The following is a 22,396-nucleotide window of genomic DNA, read 5'->3' on the forward strand; positions in this document are numbered from 1 at the left end:
CAAACACTATAGTCAACAAGGACGCTTAAAAGGCTGGAAGCAACAACATCGAGTGCTATGATCAAGCTCTGACTAAAAGGTGCAAATCACAAGAGACAACAGCACTGGATGTTGCAGTGGAACAACATGGAAAAACACACAAGCTGTTAACTACCTGTGCATGTGATCACCATGTCCATTTGACGCACAACTTCATTCAGCTTGACGACTTTAAAGCCATCCATACTGTAGGGCAACGTCATCATGTTAGATATATATTTGCCTTTTTGTCTTATCTAACAGATACCAGGTAGCACATACGTTAAAGTCATACATTTAGCAACAGGCAAGATGATATGTAAGCTAGTCATTAAAATTCATATATTTTTTATTTGACAGGTAAAATGTGCATTTTTAATTATTTATGATAAACGTCAGTGGATATGAAAAAGTATACACACCCCTGTTAAAATAGTAGGGTTTTGTGATGTAAAAAATTAAACCAAGATAAATCACGTCAGATCTTTTTCCACATTTATTATGATATAGCAACCAACAAAATTCATATGAAACGCATATAGAAACATTTTAGAAGAAAAGAAAAAACTACCCAATTATTTGCCAAAATATATTGACCTAGCAATTTACTCCACTCCTTGCAAAATGCTCCAGGTCTCTTAACTTGTGAGCGGATCATCTGTATATGGAGCACTTGCATGTGACGTCACAGCCGATCCAGATTGTGACAGACGCCATCTTGTCGGTCAAACGCCATATTCCGCCTTCTACTTCTACCTTTTCTTCTGGAAAACCCTACTATATACAATTCTACTACAACGGCTGCGGCTACAAGCTCTCCCTACCTGTGCACGTTTATGTTTTTTGTGTGTATTTTTGCGTGTTGTTCATCTGTACCGGACTTCAATATCCACTACAACCGTATGGACTTACTGGACATTGGTTTCCAGCAGAAAATGACGGTTTGTAGTGATTTCCATCGCATGCATAACATTCCGGACGAGAGAAAAAAAAAAAAAAAAACATTCCGGACGAGATAGCGAGACCAGCGGGGTCCCCGTGGATTGTTATCGTAAGCAAAGCGAAGGAGGCGGTGCCGGGAGCGGAAGCAAAAGCGAGGCTGCAGGCAGAGCCGGCCTGTTGACTAAGCTCAGAAAACAGCCACTCAAATCTCCACTGCCAAGCCTCTACCTCTCCAACGCCAGATCCATGGTAAACAAGACGGACGATTTGGAATTACAGCTAGAATTACCTTATTCTATTCTATAATCAGCTGGTCAGTGCTATACTCAATACTTAAGTGACTTACCCATCCAATGAGGATTCTTGTTTACAAGATGCCACATCTGAGTCGCTGACAAATCCTGAATTTCTGTAAAGATAACTGTCCAGAGATTTATAAGCACGCAGTGCTTCACCACTGAACAGCGAGGGAAAGTTAATGAGGTAATTATACACGTCCGGGTATTCCGCTGGCAGTTCAAAATCCGGTCGTGAAAACTCCGTCCGGTAAGCCATAAGGGTCACAAATCTGTAGATCGTTTATTTTAGACATATATCTAGTTATCTGTTCATTAGAAAAATGAGCTGTGTAGTCCGTCGGTTGAAATTGATCCATTCTGTACACGACTGCAGCAGTATTCAGCTGTGTTTTTGACCGACAAGATGGCGGTTGTGTACTTTCCGGTCACGTGACTGCAAGATCTCTATAGCCCTCTTCAAGTCATTGCACAATTTCTCAATAGGATTTAGATCTTGACTCTGACTGAGCCATTCCAATACTTTTGTCTTCTTCGGAAGCTGTTTGTTGCTCGACTTGAATTTGGGCTTTTTCTTCATCTTCAGCTGTCTAACAGAAGGCTGCAGGTTTTGAAAAGAAGCAGCCCCATAGCATGATGCCGACACCACCATGCTTCACAATGGGTATAGTGATCTTTGGGTGATAAGGTGTCTTCGTTTTGCACCAAACATATCTTTAAGGAGGGCAGCACAGTGGTGTAGTGGTTAGCACTGTTGCCTCACAGCAAGAAGGTTCTGGATTTGAGCCCAGTGGCTGACGGGAGCCTTTCCGTATGGAGTTTGCATGTTCTCCGTGTCTGCATGGGTTTCCTCCAGTTTCCCCTCACAGTCCAAAGACATGCAGGTTAGGCTAATTGGTGGCTCTAAATTGACCGTAGGTGTGAATGGTTGTTTGTCTCTATGTGTCAGCCCTGTGATGATCTGGCGATTTGTCCAGGGTGTACCCCACCTCTCGCCCATAGTCAGATGGGATAGGCTCCAGCTTGCCTGAGACCCCACACAGGTTACGCGGTTATAGATGGATATCTTTAAGGATTATGGCCAAAAGATCTACTTTCATCTCATCAGACCATATCACATTTTAGCACATGGTTTGATGAAACATTTGGCAAATTTTAGGTGGGCTTGAATGTTGTTGTTTTTTTTGTGTGTGTGTGTGTGTGTGTGTGTGTGTGTGTGTGTGTGTGTGTGTGTGTGAGAGCGAGCTTCCGTCAAGCCACCCTACCCCACAGCACAGAAATTTGGAGAATATGACAGACTGTTGTCACATGCAAGGAGTAACCAGTACTTGCCAGATATTCCTGCACCTCCTTTAATGATGCCACAGATCTCTTAGCAACTTCCCTGTAAAGTTTTTGACTTGTCTTTTTGTCAGTGTTGGAAGAACATCCTATTCTTGGCAATGCCACTGTTGTGCCCATAAATTCGTGCTCTACTTCACGGCGTTCCATGGTATACTTAATGTTTTGGAAACTTTTGTACCCATCTCTTGATTGATACCTTTTGACAACGAGATCCCATACATGTTTTGGAAGCTCTCGGCAGACCATGGCTTCAGCAGTCAAATAAAACCAAGAAAATGTCAAGAAAACCCGACAGATACAACTGATCTTTATTTGGAGTTGATCTGAATCACTTCATTCATGGCAGCTGTACGATGCTTACTTTTGAACATGAATTTGACCGGTTAATTCCATGTACAGTCTAATTTGAAAAGGCTGTGCACACTAATGCAGCCAGATTTACTGACATCTTAAGTTTTTTTCATTTTCTTTTTCCTAAAACATCCCATTATCCGTAACCGCTTATCCTGTGCAGGGTCGCGGGCAAGCTGGAGCCTATCCCAGCTGACTACGGGCGAAAGGCAGGGTACACCCTGGACAAGTCGCCAGGTCATCACAGGGCTGACACATAGACACAGACAACCATTCACACTCACACCTACGGTCAATTTAGAGTCACCAGTTAACCTAACCTGCATGTCTTTGGACTGTGGGGGAAACCGGAGCACCCGGAGAACATGCAAACTCCGCGCAGAAAGGCCCCTGTCGGCCACTGGGCTTGAACCCAGAACCTTCTTGCTGTGAGGAGACAGCGCTAACCACTACACTACCATGCCGCCCCTTCCTAAAACATATCTATTTGTTTTTTACTTGAATCTTGTTGGTTGTTGACATGATTTATCTGTTTCATTTTTTACATCACAAAAAATGCAATTTTAACAGGAGTATGTAGACTTTTTATATCTGTAATGTTTTGCATGAACATACAACATACCACACAGGTTACAATAACATTTATATACTCAGACATTTGAGGCGAGTAACGATATGGCATTTTATATCATTCAGGAGAAGAGGCTTTAAAAAAAAGTGAGCCAATACACCAGCATACTACCATGGTAGCTCAAAAAAAAAAAAAAATAATAATTCAGCAATGGCTATGTTTGGCAGCAGGCTGGAACTAGAAGATTCCCCCATACCTTTACCTTCTTGGTGTGTCAAAGCCCTTTGGTTTCCTAGTAAGCTGATACACTGGTGCTAATAGCACAAACATATCTGACATTACCCTAGATGGTGTCTTAAACTGGATACACACACACAGCTGCATTCAGACAACCTTTCCTTACTGATTCAATCCAGGATAATGACATCTCTGTGAATTTCATATTTGGTATTGGAGAACGCAGGATTCCAAAACACACAGAGGGCTACGGAGAGCTACATGCCTCCGACATCACAACTACTTAGCAGCAGAATAGGAAAATCATCCATGCTTCAGACACCACCTTGTGAATCGCACCATTGGAAGCTGAGCCATGTTTAATTTTGTTTCATTACGTGCTCAGTGGATCATGCATAATGTTTCTAATTATTGTACTTTTATCATGTTGAGTGCTTTAAATCAATTGAAAATAGATAGCTATGACATAAGCACATAAGAAATGCTACGTTTTGCTGTATCGAAAATGTATTGCTTCACCCTATCGGATTTGAATTTTGAGTATCGTTACACCCCTCATACATTTAGCAACGGGTCAGAAAACCAAAAATCCTGTATTTATGATAAACTATTGTATATTTGAATTTCAATAGTTGTAGGCAAATTATTCAGACATTGATGAGGTCAAGACAGAAATGATCATTTTCCTAACACATTCAGTTAAAAAATAATACCGTTAGCAACACGTAGTAATATATCGATGCTAGAAGTTAGAGTTCATCTTTTTAGCCATGATCCACTCCTATAATCTAGATGGATGTACTGCAATGATGAGTCTTCCCTTATGCAGATGCTAAATGAGCAACAAAAGCAAAGCCTTTGGTTCCTGGTTTCCATTTTTATTTCACAATTTACATGTAAACCTTGTTTTGTTTTGTACTTTATATGATAATCTGTTGATTTGCATGTACTTAACGCAGGAGTTGATGAAGCCAAAATAGAAACGATAATTTCACTAATTGTCAAAGGAAGAAAGAAGGCAAAAAACATTGTGTGTGTATATCTCACCAGGCCTGGAGAGCACAGATAGGGTCGATCTCCGTTACACACACAATGGCTCCCAAAGCTTTCAGAGCAGAGCAGCAACCCTTGCCCACCTACATACAGATAATGTTGCTTATTCAAACACCGTAAATGTGGAATACCAAGGTTCAAGAAAGGAAGTCATGTGGTTTTGCAACCCTTCTTAAAATAAGCCCGTGTTGACTCACCTCTCCATAACCACAAACCACCACCTGCTTCCCTCCAAACATCACATCTGTGGTTCTCTTAAGACTAAAAATGAAGAAAAAGCAGATAACAGTGATGTGCGGTCAGTGCAGAGACGCAGGTGTGACAGTTGAGGAAGAAATGACACACTAACGCTGTGCCTAAAATCCATCCCTCACTCACTCAATGACTATTTACGATATACGCATTTATAAATACATCACTGTATAACAGACAGGAGCAAATGAGACATCAGACTGAATTCCGACAACACTGACCAGTGAGTAGTTTGGAAACGCATCATCATCAGCATGACAAGTTAAACATTACAAATGCTCCAACAACCTGTATTAAAAATAACATTCTGCTTCAGTGCTCATTGAACAAATGTTCTGAGTTTGCATGTGACATTGGCTGCTGCAGTATATAACCTGACCAGAGACATTTTGTGTTGAAATAAACTATGCATGGGGGTACTTAGCGTAGAAGTAGTGTGCACTGGTTGCACATTGGATTTGGGGGAACTGAGAGTAATAATATCGTGCAGTGGCTCTCAAAGTGGGGTTTGGGACCCCGTGGGACCATGAAGCATAGACAGGGGATCCATGAATTTTTTTTATTTTTTTAAGCAGTGGTGGAACTCCCAAGTCACCATTATTAAATGTTATTACAAATAGTATTATAAATTAAAACTATATTAGGAGTTTGAAATATATTATGCTTTTATATATATTATAGTACATTTAAATAGTATTGGCTGGCGTTGAGTGGTATATCAGATATATTCCATTCAGCTAGCATGATATTGAACGAGTCGAAGACGAGTGGCAGTAGTGAAGGCCGATACTAGCTAACACGCAACTTGGTGCTGTTAGCGCGGCAGTCCAGTTAGCTTCCAGCCAGCGCATCAGAAGTGTTAGCGAAGGCCTACACTGGCTTACCCGCGACTCAGTGCTGTTAGCGCGGCAGTCCAGTTACGGTACCTTCCACCTGGCATAGCAGCAGCGTTAGCGAAGGCCGACACTAGCTTACACGTGACTTGGTGCTGTTAGTGCGGCAGTCCAGTTAGCTTCCAGCCACCATAGCAGAAGAAGAAGTGTTCACGAAGGCCGACGCTAGCTTACCCGCAACTCTGTGCTGTTAGCGCGGCAGTCCGGTTAGTTTCCAGCCAGCGTAGCAGTAACGTTAGCGAAGGCCGACGCTAGCTTACACGCGACTTGGTGCTATTAGTGCAGCAGTCCAGTTAGCTTCCAGCCAGCGTAGCAGAAGTGTTAGCGAAGGCCTATGCTGGCTTACCCACGACTCAGTGCTGTTAACGCGGCAGTCCAGTTAGCTTCCATCTGGCATAGCAACAGCGTTGGCGAAGGCCGACTCCAGCTTACACACGACTCGGTGCTGTTAGCTCAGCAGTCCAGTTAGCTTCCAGCCAGCGCAGCAGAAGTGTTCGCGAAGGCCGACGCTAGCTTACCTGCAACTCGGTGCTGTGAGCGCGGCAGTCCAGTTAGCTTCCAGCCAGCATAGCAGTAGCGTTAACGAAGGCCGACACTAGCTTACATCCGACTTGGTGCTGTTAGTACGGCAGTCCAGTTAGTTTCCAGCCAGCGTAGTACAACCCCGATTCCAAAAAAGTTGGGACAAAGTACAAATTGTAAATAAAAACGGAATGCAATGATGTGGAAGTTTCAGAATTCCATATTTTATTCAGAATAGAACATAGATGACATATCAAATGTTTAAACTGAGAAAATGTATCATTTAAAGAGAAAAATTAGGTGATTTTAAATTTCATGACAACAACACATCTCAAAAAAGTTGGGACAAGGCCATGTTTACCACTGTGAGACATCCCCTTTTCTCTTTACAACAGTCTGTAAACGTCTGGGGACTGAGGAGACAAGTTGCTCAAGTTTAGGGATAGGAATGTTAACCCATTCTTGTCTAATGTAGGATTCTAGTTGCTCAACTGTCTTAGGTCTTTTTTGTCGTATCTTCCGTTTTATGATGCGCCAAATGTTTTCTATGGGTGAAAGATCTGGACTGCAGGCTGGCCAGTTCAGTACCTGGACCCTTCTTCTACGCAGCCATGATGCTGTAGTTGATGCAGTATGTGGTTTGGCATTGTCATGTTGGAAAATGCAAGGTCTTCCCTGAAAGAGACGTCGTCTGGATGGGAGCATATGCTGCTCTAGAACCTGGATATACCTTTCAGCATTGATGGAGTCTTTCCAGATGTGTAAGCTGCCCATGCCACATGCACTAATGCAACCCCATACCATCAGAGATGCAGGCTTCTGAACTGAGCGCTGATAACAACTTGGGTCGTCCTTCTCCTCTTTAGTCCGAATGACACGGCGTCCCCGATTTCCATAAAGAACTTCAAATTTTGATTCGTCTGACCACAGAACAGTTTTCCACTTTGCCACAGTCCATTTTAAATGAGCCTTGGCCCAGAGAAGACGTCTGCGCTTCTGGATCGTGTTTAGATACGGCTTCTTCTTTGAACTATAGAGTTTTAGCTGGCAACAGCAGATGGCACGGTGAATTGTGTTCACAGATAATGTTCTCTGGAAATATTCTTGAGCCCATTTTGTGATTTCCAATACAGAAGCATGCCTGTATGTGATGCAGTGCCGTCTAAGGGCCCGAAGATCACGGGCACCCAGTATGGTTTTCCGGTCTTGACCCTTACGCACAAAGATTCTTCCAGATTCTCTGAATCTTTTGATGATATTATGTACTGTAGATGATATGTTCAAACTCTTTGCAATTTTACAGTGTCGAACTCCTTTCTGATATTGCTCCACTATTTGTCGGCGCAGAATTAGGGGGATTGGTGATCCTCTTCCCATCTTTACTTCTGAGAGCCGCTGCCATTCCAAGATGCTCTTTTTATACCCAGTCTTGTTAATGACCTATTGCCAATTGATCTCATGAGTTGCAATTTGGTCCTCCAGCTGTTCCTTTTTTGTACCTTTAACTTTTCCAGCCTCTTATTGCCCCTGTCCCAACTTTGAGATGTGTTGCTGTCATGAAATTTCAAATGAGCCAATATTTGGCATGAAATTTCAAAATGTCTCACTTTCAACATTTGATATGTTGTCTATGTTCTATTGTGAATACAATATCAGTTTTTGAGATTTGTAAATTATTGCATTCTGTTTTTATTTACAATTTGTACTTTGTCCCAACTTTTTTGGAATCGGGGTTGTAGAAGTGTGAGCGAAGGCCTATGCTGGCTTACCCGCAACTCGGTGCTGTTGGCACGGCTGTCTAATTACCTTCCAGCCAGTGTAGTGTTAGCGAAGGCCATCACTAATGCAGTCAAGCCGAATATTATAATAATAATAATAATTATTATTATTATTATTCCTGTGTAATTTACTTGGTTACATTTAAAATCAACATCGACAGCTACACACAATGGAGCGAAATTCTCTCAAAATCTTCCGTTTTTAACGAAGCAAGCCTGGCGGCCATGTTCGTTTACAAATTGTCACTGTCACTTGCTAACGCGTTAGTTTGACGTCTCCGACGTGTGATGTGTTGTCTTGACAACGTGCAATATTGTAACAATATTGCATGCTCATTCTCCATTGGGTAGCGTGGTGTAATACACAGAGGATAAGTGATATAACAATATTGCATGCTATCAATAAACCCACTAGAAGGGAATAGAATACATGTTTTTATTCCATGGAAAAAGTGGCCGGTATGTATAATAAAGTTTATTTAAGAGGTCACTTGATATGGAAAACAAATCTGCATATAAAATGTCAATTTGGACTGGTCCTGTCAGTGGAATGCTCAGGAATAAAAGGCTCCAATAAATAGCTAGAATATTATTGTAGTCATCTGAATAATGAGCCGGATATTTGAATTTCATTTTTTTTTTTTAAATCTCTAAAGAGGGATTTTATTCCCAAATAAAGTGGTCCCTGGCTACAAAAACTTTGGAGACCACCATCCAGGGAATTTAATTTGTGAAAAGTTGGTTAACACTACAAATTGGAAGCATGCCAAATAACGGTGAATTTCATACGAGCTAAAACTAATAAATTAGCATCCAAAAGGCTCACCCATCCAAGATGGACTCCCTGCAGCAGTAAAGGTTGTCAAACTTCTGCTTGGTGACAGAGTCGTTGACATTCATGGCGGGGACACACAGTTTTCCAGCTTTAGAGAGTTGGTAGAGTCTGAAAGCATGAATGGGCCACATCGAAAAATGGTGAATATATGATCGTCACTTGTGATTAAGAGACATGCAGAAGAGAATCAGATCTTAGTTCAGGATAGCCCATCATTTTCAGTTCTGAAAACGATATACTGTATAATTCTGAAAATGTCAGAATGTACAATGTGAAGGGTTTTCCCAGGCCACCACACATTTTGCTACTGAGCAGCTGTTCACCTATGAACTCCAGTGACGCTCTCCTCTACAATTCCTTGAATCTTCTTAAACACACTGGGGTACTTTTTATATACCCAGTGCGTGAGGTCACCACCATCATCCAAGATCTGTCAGCACAACACCAATTCACACAATCAGTCAAACATCACTATCACTGGGTGCTATCAATGGACACTGAGTAATATTAAGAAAGTTAACAACAACTGCAGCCTTGAAGTTAAGTATAAAGCATTCAAAAACATTCAAATAACATTTCCTGACTGGTCAAAGCAGGAGAGCTGTGTACCATGTTTGCCTGCCAGCCTTCTGTGTTGACACAGCGATCAATACACCACCAGAAATCATCCTCAGACTCTCCTTTCCAGGCAAAAACAGCCACTCCTATTAAAAGAGGGCATACCATTTAAACAGGTTCGCTCGAACATCTAAAGCCTCACTCACAACCCACCGCACGCGCTGCTACGGGCGGTCTACGGTAAAAAATTTGGCAAAACCGTGCTTGAGACTTGCGCGACACTTGTGTGTGTTCAGCGCCGTAGAAAGTCGCAGACTGCCCATGGAGACTTTCGGTCTTGCACATGCAAATTTTATGGGTTTTGCGACAAATCAAGAACCCATACAATATGTACAGGACCCGTACTCCTTCTGTACACCTGAACCAAGTCAGCAGCGCAGCTAGTAGGGGCCTTTTGCAATGACAATAAGACGCATGAGTGACGCACGGTCATTGTATGAGTGACGTGCCTCAGAAATACTACACAAGTACTCCACACTTGCTAATTTGTGTAGCGCGCAAGACAGAAGTGCATCTCACTTTCTACCCCCATGTGTGGTGTGCACGCAGCGCACGCGACCTGCACGACTCTGGGTATACACTACCGTTCAAAAGTTTGGGGTCACTTTGAAATGTCCTTATTTTTGAAAGAAAAGCACCGTTCTTTTCAATGAAGATCACTTTAAACTAATCAGAAATCCACTCTATACATTGCTAATGTGGTAAATGACTATTCTAGCTGCAAACGTCTGGTTTTTGGTGCAATATCTCCATAGGTGTATAGAGGCCCATTTCCAGCAACTCTCACTCCAGTGTTCTAATGGTACAATGTGTTTGCTCATTGCCTCAGAAGGCTAATGGATGATTAGAAAACCCTTGTACAATCATGTTAGCACAGCTGAAAACAGTTGAGCTCTTTAGAGAAGCTATAAAACTGACCTTCCTTTGAGCAGATTGAGTTTCTGGAGCATCACATTTGTGGGGTCGATTAAATGCTCAAAATGGCCAGAAAAATGTCTTGACTAGATTTTCTATTCATTTTACAACTTATGGTGGGAAATAAAAGTGTGACTTTTCATGGAAAACACAAAATTCTCTGGGTGACCCCAAACTTTTGAACAGTAGTGTATATATTGGGGAGGAACCAAGGAACTGATCGTGTAGCGTGTAGCATTGTAGAAAGGAAGAAGACCACCTCATCTGCTGTTTTTATTTGAGTACATGTTTAATTTTACCATGCAAACGTCAAATAATAAAACATGAGTAAAAGGGAATAACACATTTTATCACATTGCAAAAAATCCCAACTAAATAGCCCAGCAGTTTGAGCACTGAAACACACTTTGACTCCGAGCTGCTGTCCTGCTCCTGCTGAGTGGTGGGACGAGGTGTCGGGATGTCCTTGTCCTCATCACTGAGCATGGCACAATGGCCTGACAGTGATGATGGGATTGCAATGTCCTCACTTCTGGGCGTCGTTAGCTGAAACATACATGAAAATCAGCATATATAATATTAATTACATAAGCATATAGATACTGAAATTAATGTTTAAAGCATGCGTATTTACCTGTGAAAACCCCTCTGGCGGGGTGCAGGGCCTTCTGCCGGCTTGAAGGCAAACTTCTCCCTGTCCATGCAGGGCTCACCGGTGCTGCTACCATCATCAAATTCTTCCTCCTCCTCTGCTGTTTCAGGCTGGGTTACTTCACTTTTGCTTGCTTCTTCTTGGGTCCCATTTTCTAAACTTTAAACTGAAAATTTTTTATTTTTTCCCACAAAATATCCAGTGTTCTTCAGCCGAAAGACAGACGCAGAATGTTGCAGACATGCTGGTTTTATACCCACTCCTGGCTTGCATCACACACAAGTTATGAGTGATTGTAACGTGCTAATCACATGTGCCACACACGCTTCACAAGAGTGGCCCGAACTCGTAGCGCAGGAAACTGGTAAAAAGCAAGTCTCACACACACTCCACACTCACTGAACACACACTGATCACGTGCGTCAGATGTACGCTTTCCATGGGCTAATTTTTCCCACGCCTCGAGGAAGTCAGGTGTGCAACCTGTACTTGACAAGTACTTTGCCCGTACTCCTCCCCCAAACTTTCCCCCGGGTTCACCGCGACCCTGCGGCACAGCTGCGAGCTACCAAACCCTGCGACCCGTGCGTGTCCAAAACACTTACGGCGGGTTGTGAGTGAGGCTTAAAGTTGGCTACACAACAACCTTATTATAAAGGACACACTTTTTTTTTTAAATCCAACTTTAAAGTACCAATCGACATAGCTCAAGCTAGCACATGCACTTCATAGATGCTTAAATGGATGCATGGACGTAGTAGACTTGAAGGTTTTAGTGCAGTGGTCGTCAAACTCTGGTCAAGTGGGGCCAAAGCACTGTAAAGTTTAATGTTTACTTTGCTCTAGTGCATGCAAATAAACTCTGCAGGGCTTGCGATTTAGCTGAAAAAGCAAAAAACTTCCGTACTGCTGGTTCTGTAGTATAAAATTAGCCTTACCCGTTTCTGCCAGCGCAGCAGCCACCTCATTCTGAGTAGAGTAGATGTTACAAGCAGCCCAACGACATTGAGCACCCAGAGCTACCAATGTCTCAATCAGGACCTGAACAAATCACATCCAAGGTTTTGAAAAGGATACTAGGAAAAGAAGAGTCATCAGGAGATGACATATCCCTCCCGGCCCCCACATGAAACCCCACTCCAAATGTTCCCAAGTTGAACTGGTTGCCATGAAAATACGGAATAAATAAATTAAAAATAAAATAAATAAAAATCACAGAAATCCCAAAATGTCAAAAGGCACAACTCCTCTAGGTCACTTAACTGTAGGGTTTCGTGAAAAAAAAATTCCTAATAGTTTTTGAGTTATGCTCCAGAAACAAAAATGCTTACAGACGGACAGAATGATGGCTATATCCCCCTGCATTATATACTGGGGGGATAAAAAGCTAATTAGGAGGCACGTCCATCCATACATGTATCTACGTGCTTGAGGGAATAAGGACATTTTTCCAATCATGAGGGTGTTTTGTTTGCGTTTCTTCATTGCCACTACTGTATTTGTACAACCCCAGTTCCAAAAAAGTTGGGACACTGTGTAAACCGTAAATAAAAACAGAATGCAATAATTTGCAAATCATGGAAACCCTACTACATTTCATTGAAAGTAATACAAAGACAACATATCAAATGATGAAACTGAGAAATGTAATTGTTTTTTGAAAAATATACGCTCATTTTGAATTTGATGTCAGCAACACATTTAAAAAAAAGTTGGGACAGGGGCATGTTTACCACTGTTGCATCACCTCTACTTTTAACAAACTGTAAACGTTTGGGAACTGAGGAGAACAATTGCTGTAGTTTTGAAAGAGAAATGTCCCATTCTTGCCCAATATACAGTTTCAGTTGCTCAACAGTTCAGGGTCTCCTTTCTTGCATTTTGTGCTTCATAATGCACCAAATGTTTTAAATGGAAGACAGGTCTGGACTGCAGGCAGGCCAGTTTAGCACCCAGACTCTTTTACTCCAGAGCCAAGCAGTTTTAATATGTGCAGAAAGCAGTTTGGCATTGTCTTGCTGAAAGAAGGAAGGCCTTCCCTGAAAAAGATTTTGTCTGGATGGCAGCATATTGCTCTGAAATATGTGTGTTATATATATATATATATATATATATATATATATATATATATATATATATATAAATAAATAAAATTCAGCATTCACGATGCCTTCTCAGATGTACAAGCTACTCATGTCATGTGCACTAATGCACCCTCATACCATCACAGATGCTGGCCTTTGAAATGTGCACCGATAACAAGCTGGATGGTCCCTCTCCTCTTTAGCCTGGAGGACGTGATGTCCATGAGTTATAAAAAGAATTTCTACTTTTGATTCGTCAGATCTCGGGACAATTTTCCACTTCGCCTCAGTCCATTGTCAAAGAGCTCGGATCCTAAGAAGTGGCGGCGTTTCTGGATATTGTTTATATCTGGTTTTAACTTGCATTTGTGGATGCAGTAATGAACTGTTTTCACAGACGATGGTTTTCTGAAGTGTTCCTGAGCCCATCCAGTGATTTCCACAACAGACACGTGTCTGCTTTTAATGCAGTGTTGCCTGAGGGCCTGAAGATCGCAGGCATCCAATGTCAGTTTTCAGCCTTGTCTCTTGCATACAGAGATTTCCCCAGATTCTCTCAATGATATTATGTACCATAGATGATGTGAGCCCAAAATTCTTTGCAATTTTATGTTGAGGAACGTTATTCTTAAATTGTTGCACTGTTTGCCCATGCAGTCTTTCACAGAGCGATGAACCCCTCCCCATCTTTACTTCTGAGAGACTCAGTCTCTCTGGTATGTCTTTTTTCTTTTTTTTATAACCAACCATGTGACTGACCTGTTGCCAATTAACCAAATTAGTTTTCTTTTTAGCATTACACAACTTTTTCAGTCTTTTGTTGTCCCTGTCCCAACTTTTCTAAAACGTGTTACTGACATCAAATTCAAAATGAGCGTATATTTTTTAAAAAGCAATAAAACTACCAAGTTTCAACATCTGATAAGTTGTCTTCAGACTATTTTCAATGAAATATAGGGTTTCCATGATTTGCAAATCTTCACATTCTGTTTTTATTTGTTTTACAGTGTCCCAACCTTTTTTGGAATTGGGGTTGTAGTTTGGAGTGTGACAAGGTGCAACTGCAAAGTAACTTCCCCCAACACTGCAAATAAACTACCTCCTTGAAATTTCTGAATGAAGAAGTATACTTAAACTGAAAGTGGAAACTTTGCAGAAACAGCAAAGCAGAACATACTGCCGTCTGTGCGGTGATGTGGGTGCAGCCAACTACTTTGGCCCCAGCAAGAGGCTTCTCTCCCTGAGCCCTCTTCCTCAACGAGATCAGCGCAGACATATCTGAGGAAAATGAGACAGACCAGACGGCTTAATGATGAACCAGAGGATCAGATTGCAATCATGCACGAAGTAATGTCCTGGACAATAACGGTTGGCTAAAATTATTTAAGCATTAAATAATTTCTGCACAAAATCAACTCTTGTCCTGAAGTGTACTCTGTACTTAGCGTTTCTTATTTAAGCTTTCAAAAGGTCTAAACACCCACATGGAGACAGGGAGCTAAACAATAACTACAGCCAGGGGCGCAGATAGGATTTTTGAACTGGGGGGGACTGAGCTGTCAGTAAATGATTCCATTCTGTGTGTGTGTGTATATATATATATATATATATATATATATATATATATATATATATATATATATATATACACACACACTACCGTTCAAAAGTTTGGGGTCACTTTGAAACGTCCTTATTTTTGAAAGAAAAGCACTGTTCTTTTCAATGAAGATCACTTTAAACTAATCAGAAATCCACTCTATACATTGCTAATGTGGTAAATGACTATTCTAGCTGCAAATGTGTGGTTTTTGGTGCAATATCTCCATAGGTGTATAGAGGCCCATTTCCAGCTACTCTCACTCCAGTGTTCTAATGCAGGGGTGTCAAACCTGATCCATAAAGGGCCGTGTGGCTGCAGGTTTTCATTCCAGCCATGCAGCAGCACACCTGACTTGGCTCATTCAATCAACTGAACTGTCTTCACACAGTCAAATACTTGCAGCCACACCCACCCTTGATTAAAGGGTGGGTGTGTCAGTAGATTGAATAAGCCAAATCAGGGTGCTGCTGCATGGCTGGAATGAAAACCTGCAGCCACACGGCCCTTTATGGATCAGGTTTGACACCCCTGTTCTAATGGTACAATGTGTTTGCTCATTGCCTCAGAAGGCTAATGGATGATTAGAAAACCCTTGTACAATCATGTTAGCACAGCTGAAAACAGTTGAGCTCTTTAGAGAAGCTATAAAACTGACCTTCCTTTGAGCAGATTGAGTTTCTGGAGCATCACATTTGTGGGGTCAATTAAATGCTCAAAATGGGCAGAAAAATGTCTTGACTAGATTTTCTATTCATTTTACAACTTATGGTGGTAAATAAAAGTGTGACTTTTCATGGAAAACACAAAATTGTCTGGGTGACCCCAAACTTTTGAACGGTAGTGTGTATACATGTTACTTCACCTCCCTCACTGCCATCACCAGGAACTACCTGCAGGCCAGGACAATGATAACATTTTAACATAGCCTATGGAAATCCAAAGTTTACACATTATCATCACGCACAGAAATTGCAAAACTAGTTTTAAAACCGCTAAGTTCCAACTGTTAAACATAGCGAGAGGCTGGGCTACGTGTGTGTGTGTGTAAAGTGTAAACCAGTGCATCCTGACTTTCTAACTATGCCTGTGTGTTGCGTGAGCGGCAGTCAGTCAACAACTCTTCGCAAAGTTTCCTTATCAAACAATATGCTCGCTGAAATTATGGCAGGGAACGCCAGATTAAACATTAAAACTGCCTTCTGAGCACTGTATCTACAGGCTGCCACCGAAAGAAGGAGGCTACCAGAAAGGCATCTCTACTCCGTACGATTTTACTTTCACTACGACATTACTTTGAACAGACTATCAAAAAATTGCAAGGTGATATGATAAAGGCACAGTTTACTTACAGTCGTTGTTTTTTTTTTTGAAAAACGATGCAATCGTTTTCTGCCTTTTGGCACCCTTCATCATGCCGTGTTGGGGTCCTGAACTAGGAGGCGCTGTCCCCGATATGCCTGTCAAACTTGTTATGGGTAACCATAGCAACCAAGCTCGAGCTCGCAACCTGTGCAGTCTGCGCAGTTGCAACTATGTATACACTGCTGTGCACCTCAATAAACCGAATGGTAATTAGTCTTTTGATTTTTCCGTGAGGTTTGCCTTATGCAAAGAAAGACAGCATAGACGTTTTTTCCTCCCTATAAGTGGGGGGGGGACCGAACGAGGTGAATTTAAATCTGGGTGGGACGAATCCCCCCCGTCCCCCCCTCTATCTGCGCCCGTGACTACAGCTGAAGACTGCTGCCATGAGCAGCTGTTAACCAGTCCTGGTAGGTCACTGGAGAGCACTTTCTACACAAGTCACTACAATTAGAAGAAGTACAATACAAATTTCTACACTTTTTCAAAACCAAACACTAGCTTCCTCACAATTCCTGATGTATTAGCACTGATGCTCCGTACAGTACACTAAGAGAGGTGAAACATGACAAATATCCATCTTTAGGTATTATGATCAGACAATGACAAGAATTTATCCTGATATGTTAAGCAAATTATACACTAATTAATACACAGTCAGAAGCTATTAACAATGAAAATACAATCCTAGAGTGTGTTGTGTATGCGGTGTACTTTTTAAGGACCTTTAGGACTAATTGGATCAAGAGACCGACAGTCTCACCTTGCTCTGCAATCTCGATCTCCCTTCGGCCAAACTCGGCCTGTTTTATGTTCTTGACGCAGAAGTCGCTGCTACCTTTAGAGCTGACCTGAGTCTTCTCTCGAGGAGATGTTTCATCATCTGAGCTGTCTGTGTACGAGGCAGCTATAGGATCAGTACACAGGACATCAGTAGTCATAACAGCATGACAGACAGACAGACAGACAGACTGACTCTCTTTTACCATGTAGACATCAGATACACTGTAATCACGGTCATAAAAAGTAATAATGTTCAAAAATCAGCTTTGTAAGGGTATTTAATACCTCTACATATGAAATTCTATTAGCCCTTTTCGTAAATGCATTATTATTAGTCTCTACTTATTTCCTCATTAAGCCACAGTCTACTAGTGAATGGTAAAGCATTCATCAACATTCAAAATAGCTTCAATGATGCTTGAAAACATCTTCCATATAATCCAAGCATAAAGAATTACAGCAGTATCTTACATATATTCCTTTGTATTTTATATATTTTAAAGCAGAGCTCCCCGTGCACGAAGCATGTGGAGCAGAGCTCCATACTTAAGAGAATATGGTAATGCATCGACCTGAATTTTTTATGGCTTTTGCGACCAGGAAATGTTCATACGTACGTACAAACAACAAAGGTTTACCACCACAGGGAACCCGATCGGAAGTGTAAGGCAACGCATCTCAAACACTTAACCACCAAACAACGAAACACATGTACCGTATGTTTATTTACATAAGATAGATGGGTTTTTAAATCCAATGCTTATTTTTAATTTGCCTTTTAAAAAAAAAAAAAAAAAAAAGGTTATTTACCAACTTGTTTTATGGAAAATATGGACGAAAAAATATATATACACGTGTTATTTACTAGCTGGGAGGTCCGTATCGTGAAATGCCATGACCGAGGTCTCGAAAGTACTGAGCGAGGCCCTCTGGGCCGAGGTCAGTATTCAAGGCCAAGGTCACAGTATTTCACCATATGGACCGACCTTAAGCTGATAAATAATATATTAATTTTTTCTTTACCAAATTCTAACAGAAAACGAGAGCGCCCGAAAGGGAAAACCGAGCCGAGCCGCCATTTTGAATCCTCATTCACGGCTGTAATGCAAATGGCTTCCTCCTCGGTATACAAGTGCACTTCCATAGCAGGAAGAGAGAAAAAAAATAAAAAAAAATAAAAAATACATTTTGCCGCCTTTGTAGTCCCCTATTTATAGAAAATTGAGTCATTCAGGATTCAGCCATGTTTTTGCTCGGCGTTAGCAACAGTTACAGGTTTTTACCTTTCTCCTGAAATGTTTTCTTTTATTTCTTCTTCCTCAGGGTAGTAAATTTGCTTTCGCTGTAAACACTGTCGTTATCGCCATCCATGCTGTAAAATTAATGCTATTCTCCTGAGAAATGCGAAAATGTTCACAAAAATTGCTACAATGTTTGTTATTGTGAACGAGCGAGTCACCAGAGGTCCGTAACCGGGGTCCGTACCGTAGGATATGGACCCACTCGCCAGCCAATCAAAGCGCGGGATTTTATGGAAACCAGACCATGAAAAAAATACTGTTTTTCCATCGCAGGCCATGTATGCTTTTTTACCGAGTGATTTCTTACTCTGCACGCTCGTGTAAACATAATTACTGTACAGTTCAAGAGCAATTATGAGCATCTTTCCTTCGTTTTAGATCATCTAAAACTACCGCGGATCAATATTGATTAGTTATGTCAGATAATATTCGATCTTAACTATACAGTAATGATATAAAGTGAAAGCGCTGGTTCACTGCTGTCCACCAGGCACCCAGCAGAGTCACACCATAATAAATGTCGTGGTGTTGTTTCTGGCGCATGGCATGCGGTGTCAAAGAAAGGAATAAATATGTATTCATAACTGCGATGCATATCTCATTATTAGTATCACCGTCACAAGACAATGCAGCAATTTAATGACATGAAATACATTACACAACACAATTTGATGGTTCATATTCTATAATATTCTATTCAGGTCAATTTTGTGCCCTTGCAAATATTTTGCCCATACACTCATCAGGAGCTCCGCTTTTAGGCACTGCTTAAAGGGGAACTGAAGTCATTTTTAAACTTGCTTTATTTCTTAATTAACGTGTTATTCAATTACGTTTTCAGTTTTAGTAACCTTATATCGTGACTCGTATTGGCAACTAATTGCAATTAAATATTATATTTATTGGCCTATCTGGTTTTTAGCCATGTTGAATTTAATTCGTTTGGTCCACGGCAGGCGTCGCTTATCCACACGATCTTCGAGACTTCAAAACGTGACGTGTCAGTGCCACCATTTTGAAAACTGTTTTCCAAACGAAATATTGCACAAAAACGAGTTTAAACGACAATTGCTGCCTACTTTTTTCAAATTTTCCTGATCGCTATCCAAACAAAATAAAACTTCCAGCTTGATTCCATCAGCATTCGAAGGAGGGCGCGTGCGTCTTTTGACAACATTGGCAGATGTTGGTCGCTTTGATTTCTGCTGTACGGTTTACTTCCATCCTACGATGTCTCGCACAGGTCTCAACGAATCTCATTTACGGCCATTGCTTTGACATATGGACTGATATATTAGAGCATATTTCAAACACTCAACTTGCTATAGCAGTGACAAAATAGCTATCAAAAATGCATTCCTAGATTTAATAAAATGAGATAAATAGAATTTTGATAATAAAAATTTGCCTTCAGTTCTCCTTTAAATTATAGCTACATCACTGTTTTCAATCCAGTTGTCATGGAGACCTTAACTGTCCATGTTTTTGCTCTATCCAGGCTTTGAAGGAAGAAAAAAAATAATAAAAACCTGTACAAAGCAATTCATGTAATCAAACATGCCTTTATTTTGACCAGGTCTTTCTGCAGATGCCAACTTGGAAAGAAACCAAGAACACTACAGACAAGCAGGTATTGGTACCAACTTGAAAAGGAAGCTCAAATCAGAGCACAGGATCGGCATTAACGCTGCCCTTGGAGCAATTAAAGCACCAACAGTAGTTTTGGTCTCGTATCTTTCGATCACTACACATTAAGAGAAACGATAGTTCTGTTCATCAAGGCAAACTTTGCTTGGATAGAGCAAAAGTATACATAGTGTATAGACTCTGGACTGGGAAACACTGTCCTATTTCATTCAATGGCAGTTCATTTACAGTAAGTAATGAGAGAGTTTTAAGACCAGAGCTGTAGCTGTCAGTGGAGGACTGGGAGATGGAGCGGGACAGTGAGCGGCGGCCTGTCTTAGTGGGGAACTTGCTGAACTCCTGCTTATCCTCTTGGGTGGCGAACTGAATCTGCTGCAGGGTCAAAAATCATTGCAGAGTTAATCAATGGTCAAATGGTCCTATTAACAAGTGACTAAAGGGTCATTATTCAGAAAGCATCACAGCTAGAGTTATTCATTGACAGCAATTAAATGAACTACTTGATACAGTTAAGTATACAATGGTGAAAACATGGCACTCATCCTCTAATCTGAGTGTCTTCTGTTCCATGTATTGTAATGACTTGAGGCAAAAGTGCTAAATATGGGTATTTTAGGGTTTCTTGAGCCAGTTGGTTCAGTTCCAAGCGTTTGAAAGTGTGTGCGCTGTGTGCTAGCATTAATGCATATAGATCCATCTTGGATAAATGTGTGTCCGAGAGGCTATGACCTTGACGCACTTTTCAGTTATTGTTTGCTGCTTTGCTTTACTAGATGTTTTGCTATATAATGATACTTCACTGGGCTACTGGTAACAATCTACCGGTCTCCATAAGCATCTTCTGATTAAGTCAGGTGCAAATAAATATACAGTACATCGTCATTCTGAGAGCGTCATGGCTTAACGTCTTTGTTTGCTCAGTGTTAACTTTACCACAGTGCTGTTTGTCATTCAGTTCATTTATAGAAGTAGACTTTCTACACAGACATGTACAACTGTATTAATTGGCAAGCCAAACACACAGCCAACCAAGGACAAGATCCAACTCAAGGAACATTTTCAAGCTGCAAATGAAGATGATTCAAGAGCTCATTTCCAAAGACATGAGATCCAAAATCCCACCAACCCAACTGCTGATATACTTAAAGCTAACGTTTTGCATCGTATATAACGATATTTATTCCATCCACATTTCACTGGATGTGAGCAATTGCACGTTCTGATTGACTACTCTACTACTAGGCTATCAGCTCATATACCGGGAGTAAAAGAAAAACAAAATGGCAGTGTGTTTTGCTGAACCAACCGAGGACGAAATATAAACTCTACTTGAAAACAAAAAAAGCAACAAAATATGGAATGAAAGTATCTGATGGTAAGAACACACACATATATAAAAAATATATACACACAATAAAATAAATAAATTATATATATATATATATATATATATATATATATATATATATATATATATATAAAAACTTAATTTGTCATTTGGCGGGTAATTCCTGTCACTAGTCAGCCCGGCTGGCTAGTTGAAAATAAATATATATGAAGCGAAGATTCAGACACACCGTCAACTAAAGCCGCCACATATTAAGCGCGTGCCGTGTCTGTGTTAATCAATGTGTTTATCGGCAGGACGGAAACTACCAAAGAATTCCGAATCATATCGTGTACAAGTCAGGCTGTCGGTTTTTTCACTACTGCACATGCATATAACGGATCTCGTTGAATATCACGGTAAATCACGTGTAGTATTAGGCCAGGTGGGTGGAGCACAGAAGCACGGCAGGCCAGAACTGAGTTCTCAATGAACTATTTATTGCTAGCTTTTCAGTCTTTTACCACTTCCCAGCCACACACGCGCGCGCACACGCATTCTGGTTGGGGAGAGAGCTCCCTTTCTCTGCTCTCCTCTCCTTTTAAAGGGCGCGGTCACTGGGGAAGATACACAAACAGGTTAATCCCCAACAGGTGCAATGATTCCACCACTTACCTTCCCTGACTCCACCCTCCATTCACAGACCGACGCTTGGCCACGCCCCCGCTGCCACATCACGTTATCAAATTCAATAGATGTGGCCACATTATCGCCCATTTAAACACGTGTTTTTTTTTTTGTTTGTTTGTTTACATCTACATCTGCCAAAGCTACGTTGCGATGTGGAATTTTCTGAAAGGTGTACAGAAACCGCCAGAGACGGGGACAAAGCGACCTCGGTCTGAGGAGGAGAAAAAGGCTGCTGATAAAGCGTACGAGAAGGAGAAACGACAAAGGACTTATAAGCAAACGTGGGAGCAGGGTAGGCCTTGGCTGCGATACGATTTTTATG

At 41.2% G+C, this 22,396-nt stretch overlaps 1 protein-coding gene across 3 annotated transcripts in view; it reads right to left on the reverse strand.

Annotated features, from left to right (window-relative positions):
• ahcyl1 (adenosylhomocysteinase-like 1) overlaps positions 1-22,396 on the reverse strand; it is an 82,161-nt gene that overhangs the window by 8,218 nt on the left and 51,547 nt on the right. For 2 of the 3 annotated variants that reach the window (XM_060932017.1, XM_060932018.1), the window contains exons 2-11: positions 20,312-20,429; positions 17,090-17,233; positions 14,539-14,639; positions 12,216-12,318; positions 9,702-9,796; positions 9,416-9,522; positions 9,084-9,200; positions 5,010-5,073; positions 4,807-4,895; positions 155-225 (exon numbers count right to left, since the gene is read on the reverse strand). In XM_060932017.1, the coding sequence (XP_060788000.1) occupies positions 155-225; positions 4,807-4,895; positions 5,010-5,073; positions 9,084-9,200; positions 9,416-9,522; positions 9,702-9,796; positions 12,216-12,318; positions 14,539-14,639; positions 17,090-17,233; positions 20,312-20,429 (1,009 nt within the window). The remainder of the gene's footprint in view (positions 1-154; positions 226-4,806; positions 4,896-5,009; positions 5,074-9,083; positions 9,201-9,415; positions 9,523-9,701; positions 9,797-12,215; positions 12,319-14,538; positions 14,640-17,089; positions 17,234-20,311; positions 20,430-22,396) is intronic. The other variant, XM_060932019.1, reaches the window with a different exon arrangement.

This window comes from Neoarius graeffei, chromosome 10 (assembly GCF_027579695.1).
Source record: "Neoarius graeffei isolate fNeoGra1 chromosome 10, fNeoGra1.pri, whole genome shotgun sequence".
Taxonomy (NCBI): domain Eukaryota; kingdom Metazoa; phylum Chordata; class Actinopteri; order Siluriformes; family Ariidae; genus Neoarius; species Neoarius graeffei.